At 44.2% G+C, this 21341-nt stretch overlaps 3 protein-coding genes across 12 annotated transcripts; 1 reads left to right on the top strand and 2 right to left on the bottom strand.

Moving 5' to 3' along the window:
• The first annotated feature begins 3805 nt into the window (after positions 1-3805).
• On the top strand, positions 3806-4789 carry LOC112887693 (probable membrane-associated kinase regulator 3). Its single transcript, XM_025953937.1, has one exon. The coding sequence runs from the start codon at positions 3838-3840 to the stop codon at positions 4756-4758; it is 921 nt and encodes a 306-aa protein (XP_025809722.1). The 5' UTR covers positions 3806-3837; the 3' UTR covers positions 4759-4789.
• A 26-nt stretch (positions 4790-4815) lies between these two features.
• LOC112887694 (cilia- and flagella-associated protein 298-like) lies at positions 4816-10608 on the bottom strand. Of its 8 annotated transcripts, XM_025953943.1 has the most exons (9): positions 10345-10608; positions 10178-10272; positions 9385-9514; positions 9014-9111; positions 8830-8938; positions 6946-7338; positions 6156-6328; positions 5682-6053; positions 4816-5440 (listed from the first exon to the last, which is right to left on the bottom strand). In XM_025953943.1, the coding sequence occupies exons 1-5, from the start codon at positions 10499-10501 to the stop codon at positions 8900-8902; spliced, it is 519 nt and encodes a 172-aa protein (XP_025809728.1). In that variant the 5' UTR covers positions 10502-10608; the 3' UTR covers positions 4816-5440; positions 5682-6053; positions 6156-6328; positions 6946-7338; positions 8830-8899. The 8 variants fall into 8 exon arrangements, with proteins under 8 accessions (XP_025809728.1, XP_025809724.1, XP_025809727.1 ...); XM_025953939.1 differs by having other exon boundaries at positions 4816-6053; XM_025953942.1 differs by having other exon boundaries at positions 4816-6053; positions 6156-6325.
• A 1432-nt stretch (positions 10609-12040) lies between these two features.
• LOC112885766 (E3 UFM1-protein ligase 1 homolog) lies at positions 12041-20027 on the bottom strand. 3 transcript variants are annotated; one of them, XM_025951405.1, is made up of 21 exons: positions 19693-19826; positions 19332-19479; positions 18908-19219; positions 18239-18505; positions 18112-18159; positions 17720-17785; positions 17532-17635; positions 17050-17143; positions 16927-16983; positions 16366-16804; positions 16123-16277; positions 15805-15870; positions 15636-15704; positions 15317-15406; positions 15072-15137; positions 14180-14226; positions 14045-14108; positions 13702-13779; positions 13543-13605; positions 12712-12804; positions 12041-12451 (listed from the first exon to the last, which is right to left on the bottom strand). In XM_025951405.1, the coding sequence occupies exons 3-21, from the start codon at positions 19193-19195 to the stop codon at positions 12347-12349; spliced, it is 2259 nt and encodes a 752-aa protein (XP_025807190.1). In that variant the 5' UTR covers positions 19196-19219; positions 19332-19479; positions 19693-19826; the 3' UTR covers positions 12041-12346. The 3 variants fall into 3 exon arrangements, with proteins under 3 accessions (XP_025807190.1, XP_025807188.1, XP_025807189.1); XM_025951403.1 differs by lacking the exon at positions 19332-19479 and having other exon boundaries at positions 19693-20027; XM_025951404.1 differs by lacking the exons at positions 13702-13779; positions 19332-19479 and having other exon boundaries at positions 19693-20027.
• Positions 20028-21341: the final 1314 nt, after the last annotated feature.

Here is a 21341-nt window from a genome sequence, read left to right as displayed (position 1 = left end):
CTGTTCCGTCAGTCCAGCTCGTCACTCGGCCCCTGTCCGCAGAGGATGTGTGCGCGAGCAGCTCGAGCCAGTTTCTTGTGATTATTTCCGGCCCGTTAGTGAATACGGCCCAATAGCACATATGCGCTTCTTTTGGCATGCAATTTGTTTCGACGGGTGTTGGAGGCTTGGAGCTTGACCCTTGGTCCGCTCGTGCTCCCAGAATTTGCCTAGGTACCAATTTAATCATTGAAACAGTAGCATAAATGTAAAATGATATGTCTAATGATCAGTCGAGTGTTTTTTTTTCTCCGTCATCAGTTGTTAGCTTTTGGGCCGTTCAGCCCGCGAGGATCGACCACGCACACGATCGAGCCTGCATGCAGCGCCGCCGTGGCATGCGATTCTGGCAGCAACGCGGACCCATTTTTACTAGCATTCAACAGCGACCGCTGCCTCCTCGCCCAGCTGCTGGTGTGTCTGCGCCGATTGTGCTTCTACTTTCTACGGAGGTTCGGAATGTTATGTGTTTGTCCGGCACTTTTTCGATTCTTGCCGTATATGTCTTCAATCGATCTTGCACGTTTCTTGCTGCTTGGAGAATCGATTGATTTTCTTCGTGCTGTTACCCAATTTTCATGTTCTATCCTTGCTACGTGGCATTTTTCTATTGGTTCAAAATACGAGTGATACAGAAACGAAATTTTCTATATGAGTCTGAATCCACGTACGAATCCACACTAGGCTGGATAAAGAGGACAGACCCGCCGCCGCAAAAGCCCACTATGAGAGATCTCCCTGCTTTCGGCCCAACCCATGTCGCGGGCCCAATTAATCCCAACACGGGAAACAAGGCCCTCTTTCGCATCCGTGGCTGTAACGTGCAGCGCCGGAGGACGAAACGTGGTGCACTGAAGACTGAAGAGAGAGGGCGGATCCTTTTTTCAAAAAAGAAAAAAAAAACGAAAAGAAAAGGAAAGAAGGGATCCATTGCGCGGAGGACGAAGCAGCAGGGACGGGAGGACCAACACCAACCCAAGGCGCTCTGTTCTGCGGCTGCTCACTGCTCAGTGAATTCGACTCCTATGCTTGTACAGGCCAGGTCAGGGTTTCTTTCTTTCTTTCTTTTTTTTTTAAAAAATGGAGGTCAGGCGTGCTGGTGGTAGTAGCAGTAACCAGCCTTGGCATTGTCAGTCAGACGATGATTGCGTCCATCCTACTTTCACACACTAAGAAAAATGTGATGCACATTTTTTCATAAGAAAATCCACGATGGAGCAGGCCTAATTTCAGACAATACGATGGCACCTGATGTTCACTGATCTGTGGTGTTAAACGAGCGTCTGATCCGTGTACTCTCAACTCGATATCGTGTCCTCCTCGATTCAATTCGGTACTACTCCCTTTTGATCACAAAGAAGTGATGCTTCAAGTTGTCTCAAGCTAACCATTTCGACCTTAGTCGTTATAAATTATTAGTTTTTTAGTCGTAACTTTGGAGTAATTTGTCTCAAAACGTAATTTTCACAGAAGTACACTTTTGCTATATTTAACACTTCCTCTGACTATCTAGGTTTTTCCTGATAAGTCAACCTTTTCAATCTTTGACCATTAGTATATAAAATGTTGTTGTAATTGACAATGTGATATCGACATTATTAGATTTACTATGAGAAAATTATAATATATAACTCTTTTATAATATTTAAGACAATATGTACTTATCAACTTTCTAAAAAAACATTTCAGCTAGTACTTTGACAGTTGACTGCTCCTAGATCAGCAGATAGTGTGCTGGACACACCTGATCTGATACCATGAAAGAAAGTGAATACGAGGGTTCTGGCGTGGTCTAAAACTCCAAACTGCACTCCTTTTTTCGAAAGCAAGAAAGCCTAAACTGTACGTGTTCGTAGCGTAGCAAGTACTGAGGTCGATCTCGAATCAAATTGCAACCTAGGCCAAGTGGGCAAAACCATTATGCTATTTTGTTTTATTTGGGCGCTACAACATAAACTGATCTCCTCTTTCTTTTGCTTGAAATGAAAGGAAGGCAGCAAAAGTGTTCCAGATATCTTGTTTGGCTCCAAAGCCACAGGCTGCTACCTGCTAAGCATAAAACAATTGCTCGCTTCAAAGAAAAAGAATCATAAAACAGTTGCTGGCTTGAAAGAAAACACACACACACACGCGCGCGCGACAATCCATTGCCTGCGTTGGCATGGATCTCGAATCCTATTGCAATCTCAATCTTATGGGCTGAATCATTATCATACTAAGCTCACTCCCTGACAGTCTTCACTTACAAATAAAGTAGTAGATACTAATCCAGGTTATTAGTAATATGTTAACAGTACTAGGAGGACTAGTGCTCTCTCCCTCTTAACTAGTAGATGCTAATCCAGCTTAAACAATGCGTTTGTTAATCCTAAAAATTATGGGCTCAGACTAGTAAAACAAGTGGTTCTTGCACAGTGTGCGGTAGTGATTCACACACTCCTTGTCCTGCTCCTGCAGGGTGCAGGTGCACAGATATCTAGGGCTAGGCAAGGGTTGCCTTTTGGACTGGAACTGGACCAGACACGAGAGCAAGGCCAAAGGCTGGTCAAACAAAGTTTAACTGCCCTCTTGTGACTGGAATGAATATGCCTACTGCAACTTTTAATAAGCACCCACCCTGTGCACCCCCAACAGTAGAGTAGTGAGATAAAAGCATGTTTAACTTTAACCCCACTGTAACATCAGTCCAAGGGAAGGGATAAAGATAAGAAACAGGTGAGCAAAGCAAGCCTATCTCTCTCTCTCCGGTTGGTGGCCACCATTGCATTTGCATTGCTGCATGTTTGTGTGAGAGAAAACATCCATGGTGATGATTTGGTTTGGCAGACTTTGAGAAAGCTTATTGTTGGTTACTAGTAACTGATAATGCAGCATGTTTACCAGTACCGTCTTAACACTAATTGCCCTGCTGCATCTTTAACCGTTGGGAGTCTTTTTTGACCGCCTGCCTTTGCGTCCTGCCGTCTTGGGACGCTGAGCCACGCCACACTCCTTGCCTTTGCTTGCTGCAAGCCTCCTGCTCCTCCTTTCCTTGGTAGCATGGGCGCGGTTCAGTCAGCAACAAGGCCGGCACCGCATTGAATTGAATCGAATGCCGTGTTATCGCTGCGAAAGATTTGACGGGCATGACTTGCCAGAAGGAACAATTCACAGTTTTACTGCCATCACCAGAAGATTAGCCTGATAAAGCATACTGCACCATACATGTGCTACAGCAGCAATGAGAGAGTTGTTTGTGCATAAGCTGAAAATTTCATCCAATAAAGAAGAGCCAAGATTAGATGGGTATAAAGAACTCATAATAAGAGGCAGCTGGTCTCGTGTCACGCTTTTGCCTCCTAACAGCAACACAGTCCATCAAAGGAGAAAAGATGAGGGGCCAATTTGCCAAACCAAAACCCAATACTAATGCAAATGCCAGCCCAAAATGAGCCAGGCAAAAGCAACATGATCCTGACCGACTGATTCATCATCATCACAGCCACTTCTGTTTCAGTATAACTTGCAAGAGAGACAGAACAGAGCCCACCACACACTCCTCTCTTGCCAGATCACCGTATAACTATAACCTCCCTGCATTTGCACTTGCTTGTTTCCATATCTCCATTCCCCTGCCCAACAACACAAACCGTCACACACACTGCACAAGCACACAGCAGCCCAAAACCCTATAAACCATCTCCCATCTCTCTGAAGACATCTACCACACTGTCTTCTTCATCCCTCTAAAATTCCAAATCCCTCTCTCCTCCCTCCCAAACTCCAAGCTCCAAAGCTGGCACTGCCGTTCCTGCTGCAATGGCGAGGCCGCCCACAATGGTGATCCAGGACGACTACATCGACATGGACCTCACCCCGGCCGCCACGCCGATGCCGCCCTCCTCGCCACGCTTCGAGTTCCAGAGCACCGCAGCCGGCGGCGCCAAGCACAGGGAGCCGGCGTTCGCGTCCCCGGCGGACGAGCTGTTCTACAAGGGCAACCTGCTGCCGCTCCACCTGCCGCCGCGGCTGCAGCTCGTGCAGCGGCTGCTCCAGGAGCAGCAGCCGGTGCAGGCGCTGCAAGGGGTCGATAAGAGGGAAGCGGAGTCGGATGCGGCGGCGGACGGGGGAGACGCCGCCGCGGCCGGCAAGGCGTGCGCTGCCAAGAGGCCGTCTTGGGCCAAGAAGCTCAAGGTGGTGAAGCGGTGGGCGTCGAAGGAGTACATCAGGTCCTTCTTCCTGGCCAGGCCGACGCCGAGCGACATCGTCGTCGACGGCACTGCCAATGGCAATGGCATCGGCAGCGTCAGCGCGAGGGGCAGTGTCCTGGATCAGGAGGAGGTGTGCCACCACCGCAAGTCCTTCTCCGGCATCATACGGCGGGTGCGTCTGGTGGCGACCAAGGCGCCGGGGACCTCGCCACTGTGCTCCTCGTCGTCCTCGTCATCTTCATCGACGCCGTCCTGCGGCAACGCGAACGGATTCTTCTTCCGGCCGCCACCGGCGGCGGCAGCGACGCCGGTGCTGAAACGGAGCAGCAGCGCCGGGTCGGAGGAAGGCGCCATCCAGGGCGCCATCGCGCACTGCAAGCGGTCCCAGCTGCTGCAGCCGGGGATGGTGGTCTCGGCTCGGAGGAGCGTGAGCGACGTCATGTTCTACTCGGTGACGAATACTCCCAGGGCCTCCTCCGTGGCCGCCGGTGAGGTTGCGCATGAGAGGCAGGAGATGTGCAGGGGCTGATGCCGATGGGGTTGGCATCGGTGCCATGGATCAAAGCAACATTCTTTTGTTTCTTTTGCTTGTGAAGATGAGCAATGTGCTGTGGATTGCTGTTGATGACGCAATGTACCGTGATTCTTTTCCCTGTCAAATTCTTTGTGATCTTCTTGGAGCAAAGAATTTCCTCATTTGATCTGTGGATCTTGGTGGTTCGTTTCCTTTTTCTTCTCCCTGCTCCGTTCTTCTCCATCTCTAATCTATCTCAAAGCTTCTGCTGCTGCTCGTGCTCTCACTCCATTGTTTGGGAGGTAGGGTAGGGCACAGTGTGTGAGTAAATGGTGCAAGGGTGGCACTGACTTGGTGGCAGATTTGATTCCACCCCCAAGTACGCCGCTTGACCATACCATACTTCTGTGTACAAATCAGTCTGATTGTTGTAGTGAATGGGATCCAGAGCTTCCACCTACCTCTGGAGTCTGGAGCGTAGACCACTCCAGGTCTCCAACTCCAAGCCTAACTCCTTATTAAGCAAAAGCAGAGCTCTCTGCACGTAGCACTACCAACCATGCCATCTTCTTCCACGCTACGGCGCACCTCTGAGATGATCTCCCCGTTCCCTTGGCTTCGAAACAAAGCTTTGGACAGTCCATGAAATCGTTTGCGGATGCTTGGGCTTTTGCCAACATGATGCTTTCCAGGAACTCTGCCGGACAAGATTACGGTCCCATCAGATCATCCAAATGATGCGTCCGCAACCAGATCAGCAAAAGCACATCAGTGATAGGCAAATCCGGAATATATTTTTTGGAAGAAATCCGGAATAGAATAGGAATGCCATTCTGGCACTTAGAATGTTTTTTCTTTTTCATTCTGAAAGAAGGCAAACCATTTGAATGTATGTGCTCTTGTTAGATTTACCACTGCCTGTGAGTTTGGAGGTGCACCTTTTTGTATTTGTGGGGTGTGCCTGGAACAGCTGCAAGCCGAGTTGCGTTGGGCACTGAAAAGGCGAGCACCTTTGAGCTGAATGATCGCCAGTTCTCAGCTCTCCTCCCCCCACCATGGCTTGTCTTCGGATCTGATTGGGATGGGTCATGCAATCCAACAAGCACAAGAGGCCCCCAGATCATGAGCACGCACAGATAAGAGCCACAGAGAGGGTCAGCGAGCAGAGCACAATACAAACGAACAGAGATTCCTTCACCATCCATCCTTCCTTGTGGTTGTGGCAGCTGTTAAAAAAGCCACAGCAACAGCCCACAGGCTTGAGCAACAGTAGCACCAGATGGATGGACGGAATGGAGCAAACCATCTGCCTGCAACAACGTAACAAACCAAAGAATCTTCTCAGAGGAGGTGAGGAAAAGGCAAGCAAGCTGGCCCTGTTAAAGTGTCCAGCCACTGAGAAAAGGCTTCACCTTTCTGCTTCTGGTGTTCAGGATGAGGGAGAAGAAAGGTGAATGAGAGAGATTTGCAATCACAACAAACTGGAAAAAGGGACAAAAGCCTGTTGTACTGGCAGCAACACTTTGGTTCGTGTGCGTCCTTAGCGAATAACTAGGTCATCATCATGGAGCATGACTGTCGTCTTCTGGACAAGAACATGGAACATAAAAAACCTCAGACCGAATGCAGAGCAAATTCAGAAATGGGCCAAGCCGACAAAGGGCCACCCAATTGTTCGAAGGATGGACAGCATAGTACATTTATTTTGATTCCTAACGAAAACAAGGGTAATCATACAAAGCTGAAAAACAGGGCGAATCTGTAGTTAGACATCAAAGTTGGCCACGAATTACAATTAACCATTGTTAAAAAAAAACAACAAAGTTTTTTGCAAGACAAGGACCAAGAAGTCGGCAGATGGAGCAGAAGAGCATTGGATTTTCCGCTACCATCTGGGAGCATTGCAGCGGCAGACGCCAGAAAAGAGCAGAAGATGGTTTGACTGGCAGGTCAAAGATGGAAGTATAAAAAATGCATACAGTATCAGACAGGTTTCACTGATTAAAAATCGACCAAGGTATGGTACTGTACTGTATTTTATTTGTTTGCAGAAATACGACAGCATGGCAGCAGGATATGCATCAATGCTTCATGCCACATTGCCACATAAGCAAACTATTAATAGAGGAAAAAAATACCAAGTACAATTGCATTTTTCTTCCACCGTTCAAAGACAAGAAATCTGACAAAAAGGATTTGTACCTGTAGTTTGCAGGCAGGAGGCACCAACTTCATCGTTTGTTTGATTCCTGGATCCAAGCTGCCAGACATAAGAATATTGATAAAATTTTGTTAGGAGGTGGCTCCAAAACTCAACAGTAGGTTAGTTTAAAGTAATTGGGACAGGGTTTATCCTTGGTGAGACATGCCAAAACCACTGCTTGGCCGGTTCCTGAACTCGCGATGACACCATGAACAGTGTTAGTTCCCTCGGAGAACATTTGCCGGTTCTTCAACCAAAGCACCAAGAATTCCTTTCAGCTGCCGACCCGACCACATGTCACGTGCAGGTTTTCACAGTGTTAAGCTGGATGGTCTGTTGCAGGAACTCAAAACACTCTGCTCAAAGCTGGCCATCGAGAAAGATTTTTCCTTCTAAAATAACCATCCAGAAATAAACTGAGATCCATGAAGCAAAATCTTGACTGTTGCCATGATCAAGGATTTTTCTTCGCAAATATATAATTGACTTAAATTTTGTCTAGTGTTTAAAGAGAGACACAGGTAAAGAATGAGTTGTATATGTCTGCAACCTCTGACTCTAGTGGGGTAAAGTCATGTACCGACATAGTATGCCCAAATGAGGTTAGCACACTTTCCGCTCTGCAGCGAGTGTTTGTTCATGGTAAATCACAGACATGCATAACAGGACAAGCAAGCCTCGGTAGAGAACTAAATACAACATACAAAGTTGAGCCAGATCAAACACAGAAGGGCCCCGTATGTAGGCTGCAAGGCTACACACACTGGACTACTTTTCTCAGCACGACTCTCTAGACTCTAGTTTGTGAAAAAAACAGAATCACATAGAACATCATCATGAATAAAGAAACTATATCACGGAATAGGTAGGCTACTTTCTTTGAAGGGAAATAGCAGGGGGCATTATGTGGCAAAAAATGTGTTATTTTATTGGCTAATCTGATGGATATATAATATATAAGAGATTGAATGATCTTCCAGTGTCTCCTTCACAGTTAGAAACTTACAAATACAACTAACAATCTGTCACTGGTAACATATTCTGAGGCTCAGTTCTCCATACAGAAAACAAAATCTGAAGTCAAGCTTTCACTGAATCCAATCTACAGCCTATCCGGTTATAATGTGAATGGGAGGCCATTCCGTTTAACAATGTCCCCTCCTAATTTCCTATTAAATAGTTACTAGATTCAGATCTATAATCTGAGCTTAAGTGCGGACACTGGTTATGCCCTAGGTGGTTTCCTCTTCTGATTTTATATACTACAAATTTGTATTCCTCCAGCTCCAGTAAGTTCTGGACTAATTGTTCTCATCTCGTGGAACATGATGACACTTTGTCCGCTAAAGTAATCTGAGTTCCATTCCTGCTGTGCTGTCAAATTCAACATCATCTCCATCCAAAGGAAATAACAGCTTCAAAGTGATTCAAATGATTGTACCTAGCCATTAGTATGCACCTCTAAGTTTGTGCAAGGAGGCAAGCCTGAGTAATTTGGGCTCTAACACACAGTATTCCGTCAATCAGTAAACATCTCATCCCCAAAGTATAACAATTCAAAGAGCAATGCACGAACCATTTTCCTATTTAACAACTTCTGTATATTTGCATTAGGAAACATCAAGTCGTGCAGATGAAGTCATCATAAGCAACTACACTAGTATTATGGTCTTTGTTGTCAGTTTGTACACTTGGCAGCACTGCAGATGAACATGAAGCTTTCATGTAGGTTTTAAAACATCTTAGAAGGGTATAACTGGCACATAGCACCCACAAGGAAACAAACTATGTGACGGTAAATCGTACAAGCAACTGCATTAAGCTGTCGAGTATTTATACAGATGAAGATGATGGGTGCTCATAAAAATAAAATATTATCTTACATGGACAGCTTCCATATAATATCCAAGAGGTAACCAACACTGTGATTGCATTGAAGGGGCAGAAGCACAATCAATGGTCATCATGGGCTCGCGTTAGCTTGACAACAATCTGCATAGATTACAAAGATGTAAAAGACAGTAACTAAGTGAAGCAATCATTCTTGCACTGCGGATGCAATGTTACCTTTGATTTATCATTAATACCAATATAGTCGCATAGCTTGTGGTCCATGGCTAGCTCTTTTCCAGCCCACCAAAGCTGTATCCTCTCATGCTTGTTGTCTGAGAATCATATAGAAGATAGAATTCATTTTAAGCAGAGGCCAATTGATGTAATATTACTCATCAAAAATTCTTTTTTTCAATTTCGAGGCTGGAACTATATCAAGGTTTATGCACTTCATGAAGGGTTCAAATACAGGTACAACAAAACTAGAAAAGGAAAGAACAACCTACGAATTGACAAATTAATCTTCTATGCTGGACTATTCAATGTGAATCTTCTCTTTTTATCTCCTGAAAATTACATCTATGGTATCTAAACACATGTGATACCTGATGATGATTTTTGCAGATCCAATGCCTCTGGAGGTTCTTGAAGAGCAGTAGCACATTTCTTCTCAATGTTCTTGATATGTTCCCTTAGAGCACGAGGGGACAGGAATCTGTTGTGCTGCACTTGCTCCTGTAAGAAAATTCAGAGACCTGTCAAAATCTCGTGCAGTAAGCAGGCTTTGAAAGTTCATCTCCACCTGTGTGCATGTGTTCGATTAGACTGACATATCCTGTGTACAAGTTACAATTTTACAAATTACTTGCACAGGGCATTGTTTAACCAACGATGAACAGAATGCCTCTGCACTTTTAGAGAGACAGAACAGTTATCTAACGAAATACTGGATAGAACTTTCTTTTTCAAAAGGAATGCTGAATAGGACTCAGCTCCTGAAACGAACATGTCAGTTATTTTTCAATTTTTGCAAGTACAGAAAAATGGAATTGGCCTCAAGCATAGCAGCACTGAACCAGGGAATGCATTTACATGGCACTCCACCAGTAAAATTAGCACACATTTCATTTTGCGAGCGTCTGAACTGGTGAGCAGTGTACGCCTGCGCTCATACTGAACTGGGAGGCATTGGCTATATGGAGTTCAGTGCTCAAATCCTCGAACAACCTAACTCATACTTGAACTCCCAAACCCACAAGCTACAATACTTTCATCAGTTTCTCCCAAACAGTTTGAAAAATCAAGGGCAATTCGCATCTAATAATTCAAGTGACCCCGAATCAAAGTAAGCATAAATTTCGCGTGTGTGTGGGAGAAAACTGCGTGGGGAATGCTGACCTTGGAGGCGTACGCCTCGGCCTCGTCTAGCGCCCTCTCGAGCTCGCCCACCGCAGCCGCACCGGCATCCGCATACCTCGCTGCAGACCGCAGGACTAGCAATGCCGCGTCAGTACGATTCGATCCGCGTGCCCACAGCGAGGACGCGGTCTTCGCGAGTATCTCACCTCGGAGGCGACGGCAGAGGGAGAGGAGGCGAGTCTGGAGGCCGGCGAGCGCGCCGAGCGCGGCTGCCACGTCGGCGACGGCCGTGGAGGCGGCGCACTCGTACAGGAACTCCGTTTCCTCTTCCGCGTCCGGCGACTTCACGTGCAGCACCACCATCTCGCGCCTGCCGCCGGCCCGCCGCGAACGTTCTAGAAGCTTCCGCTTGCTGGGGAGACGGCACGGCCGCACGGGACGGAAAGCTCACACGGTGCGGTGGCACCAGGAAGGGGAAGCGGAGGCCCTTCTAATTACGATGGAAGCTAATATAGGCCGTACAAGTGCGATCCAACGGCTGGGAACCACCCAGGGGGTGGACGGTATTTCAACTACCGTCCGGGCTGGACGGTGTTTCATTTCCCGACCACCCCCCGGGGTCGCCACCGCACCGGAACGCCGCCGCGTTCCGGCCGCTCCATGCGTGGAACCGCCTCGTTCGCCCTGCTGGAGGCCTCCGGTAGGTCCTACGGGACACCCGGCGAGCGGTGCCGTCGTGATGGGCGGCGAGCTCCGCGAGAGGGCCGGGACAGTGTATGTTGAGTCCGACGGAGGCACCCGGGCAGGCGGCGGCGGTGCCGTGGTGGCACGCTGTGCGTGCGGGTTCGGATGTTCTGAGCGTGCTCATTCACAGCCGATCTACGGAGGTTGTGTCAGCCATTCCGTCCTGAAGCCGCAGAGGTTGGAGTCTTTGGAGTCGGATAGCCTCCTCCTCACCTCGGCCCCTCATGTCATCCGATCGGCCGGCCCCTGTTCTGGAACGCCGGCAAGGAAGCGCTGCAACGCCGCCGATGCTACGGTATGCTTCAGTGCTGGTGTGGCCGAGTGGATTCTAGAGGCCGCCCGCCGGCGGCCGGAGGGATGCCGCGGGAGCCTCTGTACGACGGCCAAACAGGCGAGCTGCGTGGGGGTTTTGCGGCCGGCCATGGGTTCGGCGCCGCCCCTCTGCCGCGGCCAGCGGCGCTGGAGGAGAGCTTCGCTCGTTCAAATTAGCAGGTGCTTGCCATTCATGAACGAAAATATGGAAATCTCGCAAGGCAGCGTCAGGATTTTTTTTTTTTATCACAGCAGCATCAGGATTTACCCAAGGGTGCACCGTGCCCGCTGCCTTATACGAAGTTCTTGATCTAATTATTTCTTCGCCGGGAACCATATAACCTGAATTTGTACAGTGCAGTACAGTTATGCATCCACCAGCCTGCACTTCAACAACTGCATCAGTTGACTGAAGTTCCAGGCGGTGTTTCAGTGTTTTGTCATTTGCAGGGCCAAGGAATCGCCCCTGATGTTAACGATTCGGAAAATAACAGATATGAATCCATGTCGATGATAAAATAAAACCATCAACAATCAATAGCTACAGTTTCCAGAAGTTATGCCTTTGCCTTTTTTGGGGAAAAACTATGCCTTCATGTAGCACTCTTTGCGAATGCGTGCCTTTTCTTCAACAACTGTATCTGCCGTGTTTCTGTTTCAGACTTTCAACACAGCAGTACCAAAGCTGATCTGGAGAAAAGCTTTTTATGTGCCCATAACATAAGCCGTGAGCAGGAATCCAAAGGATCCCGACTAAAGAGCCTGAAAAAAAATCTCGACCGTAAGGCTCAGATGTGCGGGCATGGACGAAATGGTTTTCTCGGATTAGTCCCGAACTCATCTGGATTCAGTAGTAAACAAGTCATCTCTTATGCCACTAAATTTTTTGATATGAACATCCACTATATTCTGCATTACATGATAGCATAATTCTGTTGTCACTATAGAACCCCTGGAGTCCAGGAATGTAAACGGTAGTATAAATCAGGATTCTTACAATCAGCGAGTCAGTTTCCTTTTCCTTTTTTTTTTGTTTGGTTGGGTGGGGGGTGGGGGGCGATTGCAAGAGCTGAGCGCAAAGAAAGATTCTAAGTTGAGGGTTGTTCTGTGTATGTACGTACACAGCACCCAGCATACACGCGACATAGCTGGTCACTCTTTAGTTGTGCCAAGGACCAGGGATTTCAGTTCTGGCATCAGCCTTTCTTCTAGATCTTCCTTCTTCTCTCGCATTCGGTCCGATGCGCAATCTTCTTCCTGCAGGGCAAAGACACGGTACAAGTTCATGATTTTACTTTGTTCCCGTCCTAGAAGATCGTTAAACTGTTCAAACATCATGCTCATGCATGAATAAACTTGCAGAATAATGAACAGTTGGCAGTCAGTCCATATATATGGATCCACCTCCATAACCTGCTAGGGGGCCACTCGTGTACATGCGCATGGTCAATATTTTTCCTCCAATTCAGAAACAGGAATAACTAGATACAAGTTTGCAGTTGTTTAAGTGGACTTACATCATCAGTAGCAGCAGCTTGTAGTGCTAGAAGTTTCACTGTAGTGCTGTGATAATCAGCCAATACCTTGTAGGTTGAAGCCGGCAGCTTATCCTGCAGAATGGTGAAGAGTGGTACAATCACATAAACAGATTATTGTTTTCATCAAAATTTAATCTGAACATGAGAAATACAGCACCACATAAGAAGTTCAAATATCCAGATTCTATAAAATGTTTCAAAGCTTAACAAACTGAACACTACAAACAAGAACCTAACATGCCACAGGTAATTAAAGTATTTGTAGTGCTATTCAATAGATTGTGGACATTGATGACGATTCCAAAGTTTAAAAAATACAAACAAAAATTGAACTACAAAAGACCAGCTAGAAGAATTTTTGAAAACAGTTAATTCCTGGCAAACAGAGAGGGAATGCATGTTCGCTGAGTCCTAAAATTTGATCCTCATTTATGAACTATGAGCAGAAATACATGTGCCCTGCAGTCTTATGAACTTGTCTACTGTGGGAACTGACCCTTCCTCCATATGCTCTCGTGTAAACACAGGAAGTAACCAATAGTTGTCTAGCGACTTCTACCAATGAGGAAATTTTTTACCTCATTTGTTCATGAGTAAACAAAGCTAGATGAGTACAAAATTAAGAAAGAAGTTTATCATTATAAGACGTGGGACAAAATTCTAGGAAGCCAAATGACAAATATGCAGACCAATGTGTCGAGCCATTACATCATGAATCTACCATCTGTAATTACTATTGCTAAAAAGGATCATATTCTACCAGAACTGCATGAAGAGTATCTAAAAAACAATGGAAGTCAGAGTAGTTACCTTCAGCAGTGCAATAATAGCACCGACAGCCCTTCCTGGTGCCTGAAGAGCCTTATTATATGCCTACAAATATTAAAATAGGATGCAACTCGGATCAATATAAGAATATAGAATGAGGATTCAAGAAATAAAAAGAAGAACAGACATGATGAAACAAACCTGCAGAAAAAGTAAAGCAACGACTTTTGGAAGAAAGGAAACAGGATCATTCTCTGAAGAAACTTGTGCTGTCAAGTCCTTCATTGCATATACCAGTTAAGGTGTCAAATAATTAGATATTGAAATTTGGAAATAAAAATAATCAACATGTCAGGCAAATACCAAATTCCGAGTAATAATGTACACATTCCTCATGAATTTGCAGATCAAATGAGATGGATGTGGTTTAGGACATGATATGCCAAAATTTAGAAACCTGGTCTTGGATTGATTACAAAGAATCAACTGGTTCATGGCAGTTCTCTGAAACCTGTTGTGGAGTCGAGAAAGCCAAAGAACATACCTTGCGATAAGAATGCAGCATTGTCCTCTCTAATCTTTTATCAAGCTTCTTAAATGTCAAGCCACTGCTTCCAAAAAAAAACCCTTTGATAATTAAGAAAAAATGTGGGTTACAGTTGCAAACATTAAACATTACCTTTCCTCCAGTATATCTCTTAAGGCATCCATAAATGAATTGAATCTCTGCCACGAATTATTCATTTGGTTAGAAAGGAACATAAATTCCAGCTCATATTTTAAGCAGCTTCTTTTATACATCAAACATGGCAATTTGCTATCAGTGTGAAACGATAGAACTACAATTACATGCTTGAAAATGTGTATATTTGGTGAAGTAACCATATATGACATTTTAGTTGTTAGGTATGCTAAACTTCTCATAAGTATGATCTCATAAAATCTAAAATCATGTTTTGAATTAGACAAGAACAAATTTAAACACTTATCTTTGTGTATGGATATTTTTCTGGATACTTTTTTCATATTCATTCTACCTCACTGGTATAATGTCAGGACATTTTAAAGGATATAGGCACAATACAAGCAACTAAGGATTCACTAGCGTATTGTACGACATTGGCATATGGCATCTTGAAAGTATGGCGCAGAACCATATCCAGTGGTGGAGCTTATAGTTAATGGGAGGGGTGAACTGACACAAACCTAGTATCCAGTTAGCACATAGAAGGAAAAACCTAGTAGGCTAGTATTGTTCTTAAGAAACTTTTAGCTCAAGCAGAGGGCCAAGATCCTGTTTGGCCTCCAGGATCTACCACAAATGAACATCTTAACAATGCAGAAGCTTTACTGAAGAATTTCTTAAGAAATAGCTTCATTGCTTCAAGAATTTTTTTCTCATGTTAATTGTCCAAATCCTATCCATACCACAACTGATAGGTGCTACCACGCAACTGCTAACACATTACTAGAATTTTTTAGCTGTTACACATTACAGAAGATGTAAAAGAAATACGAAATTCAGGACTTCAAGAAATATGCAAAATTGTATTCAATAATCAAAGTTAAACCTTTCCCTCCAGTGCTTCAATTAAAGCTTGAGCCTTCAATGATAGCGCACCAGGAAGATCCTTTACCTGATGAATTATTTTGCATTTACAACAGAGAGTAAGTCCATAAAAGTTAGATCAAATGAAGTTTTCATTCAGGACTGATGCAGGAATCACTACATGACAGACCAAATGAAGTTTTCATTCAGGACTGATGCAGGAATCGCTACATGATACATGGCAGAACTTAAATAGGTTAACTATACCAGAGAGGTTCGGTCAGCAGTGCTTAATTGAATGTGCTCGTCTTCACTATCCTCAACCTCCATTCCATTCTTCAATTTTCTGTCCTTATCCTATTGGTAGTTCAGTGCAAAGTATATGCAATGGTCAGGGAACTAAAGAAGCTAAAAAATAGTTACATTTCTCTCGTTCATCAAACAATGAAACACCACAAAAGGCAGAGTAAAACAGGTAGAGCAGCATAAACTGTGGACACAAAACCATAATATGGCAACAAAACTATTCGTAAATTACAATCTTGCTGAAAAAATATGTGTGCATGAGCAGGAGTATAAAGCTTACCAATGTAAGCAAAACTTTGTCAACTATTGGAGTGCCCATACTTTTTAGCAGATGCTTGTGTAGGATACCCTGCAACCAGGGAAAAAAGATCAAAAGGACCATAAGTAAAATGCTCATAACTAATTGAGAAGCAAGCAATCTTGTGAGAATGATGCCTATGGTAGCTTACGGAAGTAGCTGGATCATCCTCAAATACATCCAAAGCTTTTTCATAGAGTTGCATATCCAGGACAGCCTGATCACAGAAGACAAAGAATTACACTAAAAAACAGCAGATAAAGAATATATGACAATATCATTGAAATGGTCACATGACATAAAAGGGTGCAGAAAAGCAATTTATAAATTAGAATAGAGCAGCAATGACATAAAATCGTGAAGCAATGCATATATTGAATAAGATCAACAATTCCAAGACAGATACCTAGGAAAATAAAGAAGCAGGGACAGTACAAAATGAAACCAATGGGATAAGTGAGCTGATTACCTCATCTATCTGCTTCTGCAGATTATCAAGCAAGCGCCGCCTCCTTTCAGCATTTCCTGACAGCATAGTGTTCCGTTTCTTCATCCATGAGTCAACAAGCATTGGCCTCAGGTGAGAAGACAACAATTTAAGGGGGACATTTGAGTCATCAGAGCCTAATATTCATTTAAACAATTAGAAAATCTTTTAGAATCACTTCAAGTCAACAGAAACTATCATCTAAATATTGATCTAATTCCTGACCTCCCAGCTCCTCTAATTCTGGAGCAACAGCCAAAACCTTCTGCTCTATCAATTCATCAGGAAAGACATTTGTACTCTCTTTCATTTTCTCTGAAGCTTTTTTACCACCGTGTTTTACATCGCCTGACGAACCAGCATCCTTGTTTTTCCTATGAGCTTTCTTTCCCTTAACAGGAATACTTTCTTCGTTGTCGTCATCCTTTTCAAGTGAACCACCTTTGGCAGACCCTGTCCCTTTCCCCCTTTTCTTCTTTGACCCTCTGTCTGATGAAACACCAGTACTGCTAGCATCATTATCACCAAGATCTTTTGTGTCCGAGTACTGACCAGATCCTGTTTTGTGCTCACTACCCAGATTCATATTCACAGGCCTTCCTTGACCAACAGTATGTCCAATACCAAAAGAGTCCATATCTTTCTCAAGTCGATCAAAAATACCCTGATATTGTTCAGAAAAGTTGGGACATTGCATTAATTCAGAAATTGTAATGGCATAAAATACAAAGAGCATAACAACTGCAACAAAGGTTATTGCAAGATCATGAAGCCTTGAGGACTCACCTTAATAAACACGTTACTGAAGACGCATGATTCTCCAAATACCACTGCTTTAGAAGACTGCAAAAAAAAACATGTTTGGTCATCATGAGAAATCTACAACTAGTACTACTTAAGGGCACCCACCTTGATAGCCTTCTGCAGGGATGGACAGATGGACAAAATTCTGGTTGCATCAGGGCCAGTAATATATGAGGGAAGAACTGAAAGAGAATCAATCCTGAAACCACAAAAGTAGTTGGCATAGCAGCAAAACAGTGTAATTGCACTCAAATAGGAAAATGCTGCAGAAGATATAATTGTGCTACTCAAAATTGTTGATACACTTCCAGCTGCTTCCATGAACATAACTTTGTTAATTACTGCAAAGTGTGAACTAAATTTACTAGATAATTTGTTTCTGTAGCTAGTTATCATTTGATCAGTTTACATCCTTTGATCCTCTACTATGATGAAATATCAAAGCATTTTTGTAATAGTTCAACACCATGTGCATAGGAGAGAACTGAGACGCTTAATTTTTTTCTTGTATGTGCATAGTTAGGTGCTTGCAGTAGATAGAAGTTAAAAATCACAATTAACTTTTGAGATATGAAACTTATCAATACCAGTGTCCATTATCAATTGCATCACCAACAGCAGTATCGAGCATATCAACCACAGAAGGATGAACAAAAACAGCATCCAGTGCAATACCATCTGGATATCGGGCCTAAAGTAAATAATTAGATAAACACTTAAACGGTATAGGCAAATAAAGATGTCTGGGACAGAAAGTGCATGTAAACTCAAGTACCTCCAGGTACTGTTTAGGCTGAGGGATTGCAAGTTTCTGAAGCACGTCATACCCAATATAAGAGTTCTGTACAAAAAAACGAACAAGTCAATACAAAGAGAGATGATACATGACAATAATGCAGAGTACGTGATATAAATAAAGGTGATTGTGTTAAATACTAGACATAGAGATTTGAGTAGTACTAACAAGAAACCACCTGTGTGTCAGGTGGGCATGCATGGGTGAGTGTGCATGTAAATGCAAAAATGCCATACACACTTAGTTTAGGTCGTGTCTAGGTCCATACACATTTTGTTCTGTATAGTCTGGTTGTGCCTCTAGCTCAAAATACTCTGACCTAACATATACTGAAATGTAGGAAGTAAAATGTAAGTTACAAATATCTCAACCTGTGAGAAAAAAGCATCAACACTCTCCTTTTGAGCATGGGCAAAAACCTAAAAGAGAAGAGAAAAACAAGAATGTTAAACACAGTTTAAGAATTAAGAATATCAAGTAAACAATTGCAGATCTTACAGCTGGTGTCCACTGTCCTCCTGCGCGGATTGATCCCAGTACAGAACCTTCTTTTAGCAAACCATTGAAAATGGACTGGAAGAATGAACCTTCCACAGAAACTCCACTAGCACCATGCATCTCTTGAAGCTGTTGCTGTAAGGAGTTCCAAACAGATGGCAAGTTTGTTGGGACTGTTATACCCCTTGCCGCACCACGGACCATGGCAGTAATTCGTGAGACGTAAGCTGGAGTATATAGCTGTCCACCTTCTAGCCTTCCTTTCACCTGGAAAGAGGGCAATAATAATAGTACAACACATATGTAAAAGTTTTTTTAAAAAAAATTGGCATACATGTAAAATTGGAAAATGGCATATCGCAACAGGGAGATTAAATTATCTTATAGTCAAATTTACAACATGGGAGAATTGACTAAACATTCTGATGCTAAGCATCAGATTTGGGAAGACAAATGCCAATGACCCATGAAATGAAGCACCAGAAATAGCAGAGACTAAACACATACAGTACTGCCTGAAAGCATGTTATGGTTCTTCTCAGAGCTGATCCATTTAAAGCAGCCAATTCATAATTCTTGAAATTGCAGATTGTATCAAGATTATCAAATTCAAATTACAGAACAGCGACAAATGAACTACAGCTACAAGAAAAACCATGAGAAGCTTACAATAGTTCCAAGCCGAGACTCGAGGATACTGATAACAAGCTCTGATCCAATATGCAGCTGAGCAGCAATCTCAGCCAAGGCAATCTGGCTGCGCTCCTGCAGCTTTTCATTTATCTCTTCTGTCACAGTGTCCCAGTAAGATTGTGACATGATCTCACCATTTATCAACATTAGAGTGGGATCGTCCGAGACAACCTTCTGTGATTGCCTCTCGACATGGTAAAGATCTACACCCAGGGTATCTGATAGGTCAACTAGGGATGCACGGCCTTGCTTCTTGAGCTCCATCTTTATCTCATGTTTCAAATGGTCCTGCCACACAATATATGACCTTTCATTCATCAGCTAAAAACAATGAATTGTCAATCGAGCGGGTTCTTTGAACTGAACTGAAGAAGATTAATATTCAACAAGGACTCTTAACCTGCTAGAGACATCCAAATATGCTACTTGATAGGAATCTCTTATGCCTGCTACCCCAGTCAAAATATGCCAGAGAATAAATCTTCCTGGTGAACGCTAGAAGGTTTGCTCCATATTACTCAATGCCCAGTCGGAAACACCAATTCCACCTGAACAAGTTCTCATGGGCTTCACTACTTCGGAAACTACTTGGCTATAAACCGAGAAAGTGGAGAGGAAAGAAATTCTCCCTTGGCGCCATGGTTCACATCGTTAACCCCCCCAAATCTCAGACAAGGTTATTTACTCCCCCCAAAATTAGAGGCTAATGGTTGAGGTAAATCTGATTCCAACGAGACAGATGAGGGCGGCGGATGACGTACGGATGTGATGTACTCCTTCCCGGAGGTGGTGTGGAGGAGGTCGAAATCGATGATGCCGCGCTCCTGCAGCTTCTGCACCAGCTCTACCACGTTCCGCTCCGACAGTCGAACGCTCGACCGCGCGCTCTGCGCCGCCTCCAGCTGCCGCTGCAGCTCCAAAAGCTCTGGATCCATCTCCTTCCCCCTCAATTTGCGTGAGTACAAGGTGTGATGTCGGCGCAGCCTCGCCGGAGACGCGGAGAAGACGAAAGAGAGAACGAGCGAGCGAGACGGGACGGCGGCGGGTGCCGATTCCGAAGAACGACGAGATCGAACTGCGGGGCCGGGGGAAAATGCTCGCTGGCAAGTGGGCCCTTGCGGAAGACGGCTGCGTTACTGCGTAAGCGATCCTGTTTGCATTCCGAGGTCGAAAGCGGACACGAAAAATAAATAAATTACTAGCAAAGGTTTTTATAAAACTAAAATATTAGAGATAAATGTTTGTCGCCTAAACGGCTAGGATCATATTTGGATGCCTAAATTTAACTTTTTGAATGCAACTTGGTAGGATGGAATGAGTGCTACCCCCAGCCAGGCTGCAATCAACAATTCTCGCAGCCTGGCAGGCCTACGCGTCCACACATGGGGAGCAGGGCAGACAGAAAATCAACGACGGGCAAAATTAATCCAGTGGCGAAAGCTCATTCCAGGCTTAATCGAGAGAGGCAAATAGAGAGAAGAGAGGCAGAAGAAAAACTCACGGTGCCGGATGGATCCTCGACGAGGTGACGACAGTCATGTAGCCTCGCGCATTTGCCTGTCCGCGAGGACCTGTGTGGCTCTGCGCATCTTCGCCTGTCCGCAAGAACCCGTGCAGCCACGCCTCCTCTGCTCTGTTGATCGTTTCCTCAACTCTTACAGTGCTTGTGCTTGCTCTGCTCTATGCCTCTACTGCTTGCTCGAGTAGTTCGTAGCTCTGTCTGCTATTTTTTGATAATGGATACTGAGAATTGAGAGATGAGAGAGGAGGGATTTAGACTAATGCATGCTGCTTTTATCTTGTGCACTGCCTTTTGTTTTATATTCTGTAATGTGTTCCAAAACTGTGGACTAGGACTTATTAATCATGTCCACTAGACTTTAAGCTTGTGGACTGATGTATTAAACTAATGCTACTAAATTTTAATGTCATAGTATATATAGGATGTGTCTATAGCTTAACCTCACCGTGCGCCTCATACGTCTAGGCGTTGTGAAGGGAGTAGGTCGCCACGAGTGGGCATAGCGCCTTAAGAACCATGTTAGAGATATGACTACGATTCTGATCGGTACCTAAACATACAGGTTGGAATTATTTGGTTGGCTGCATTATATACTAAGTCAGGTTACGAAAATGCAAGAGAGCAATTTAGCCTGACAAAAATGCTTATTATCATCAAAGATTGGTGCTGTGCAGATCTTTTACCTTAGCATGATGATCCATTTGCTTCTTCTACATTTTGCCAAATTATAATTTTTTCATTTAACTTCTTCTAGATGTTGTCACCAGCTTTATACACGTGAAATTTAGTACACTTACCAAAATAAGATGAGGAGTGTATTCAAGGCAATCCAGATAACCAATCACAATCATCTCAGTGCAGGCTTAGCTTAACCAACCAACCAAACAT

The sequence above is a fragment of the Panicum hallii genome, chromosome 3 (genome assembly GCF_002211085.1).
Source record: "Panicum hallii strain FIL2 chromosome 3, PHallii_v3.1, whole genome shotgun sequence".
Classification (NCBI taxonomy): Eukaryota; Viridiplantae; Streptophyta; class Magnoliopsida; order Poales; family Poaceae; genus Panicum; species Panicum hallii.
This window is presented reverse-complemented; position numbering and strand designations above follow the sequence as displayed.

Bases quoted from the DNA above. Each gene is read 5' to 3' on its own strand.
- LOC112887693 (XM_025953937.1), top strand. From the start codon at position 3,838: ATGGCGAGGCCGCCCACAATGGTGATCCAGGACGACTACATCGACATG.
- LOC112887694 (XM_025953939.1), bottom strand. From the start codon at position 10,501: ATGGTGGTGCTGCACGTGAAGTCGCCGGACGCGGAAGAGGAAACGGAG. The intron at 10,273-10,344 runs GTGAGATACTCG...CGGCATTGCTAG, and splicing joins CCTCTGCCGTCGCCTCCGAG to TCCTGCGGTCTGCAGCGAGG. The intron at 9,112-9,384 runs GTATCACATGTG...TATGATTCTCAG, and splicing joins TCTGCAAAAATCATCATCAG to ACAACAAGCATGAGAGGATA.
- LOC112885766 (XM_025951403.1), bottom strand. From the start codon at position 19,866: ATGGATCCAGAGCTTTTGGAGCTGCAGCGGCAGCTGGAGGCGGCGCAG. The intron at 17,636-17,719 runs GTACTTGAGTTT...TATTTACTTTAG, and splicing joins AGCCTAAACAGTACCTGGAG to GCCCGATATCCAGATGGTAT. The intron at 15,407-15,635 runs GTAAGCTTTATA...AACTACCAATAG, and splicing joins ACAAAGTTTTGCTTACATTG to GATAAGGACAGAAAATTGAA.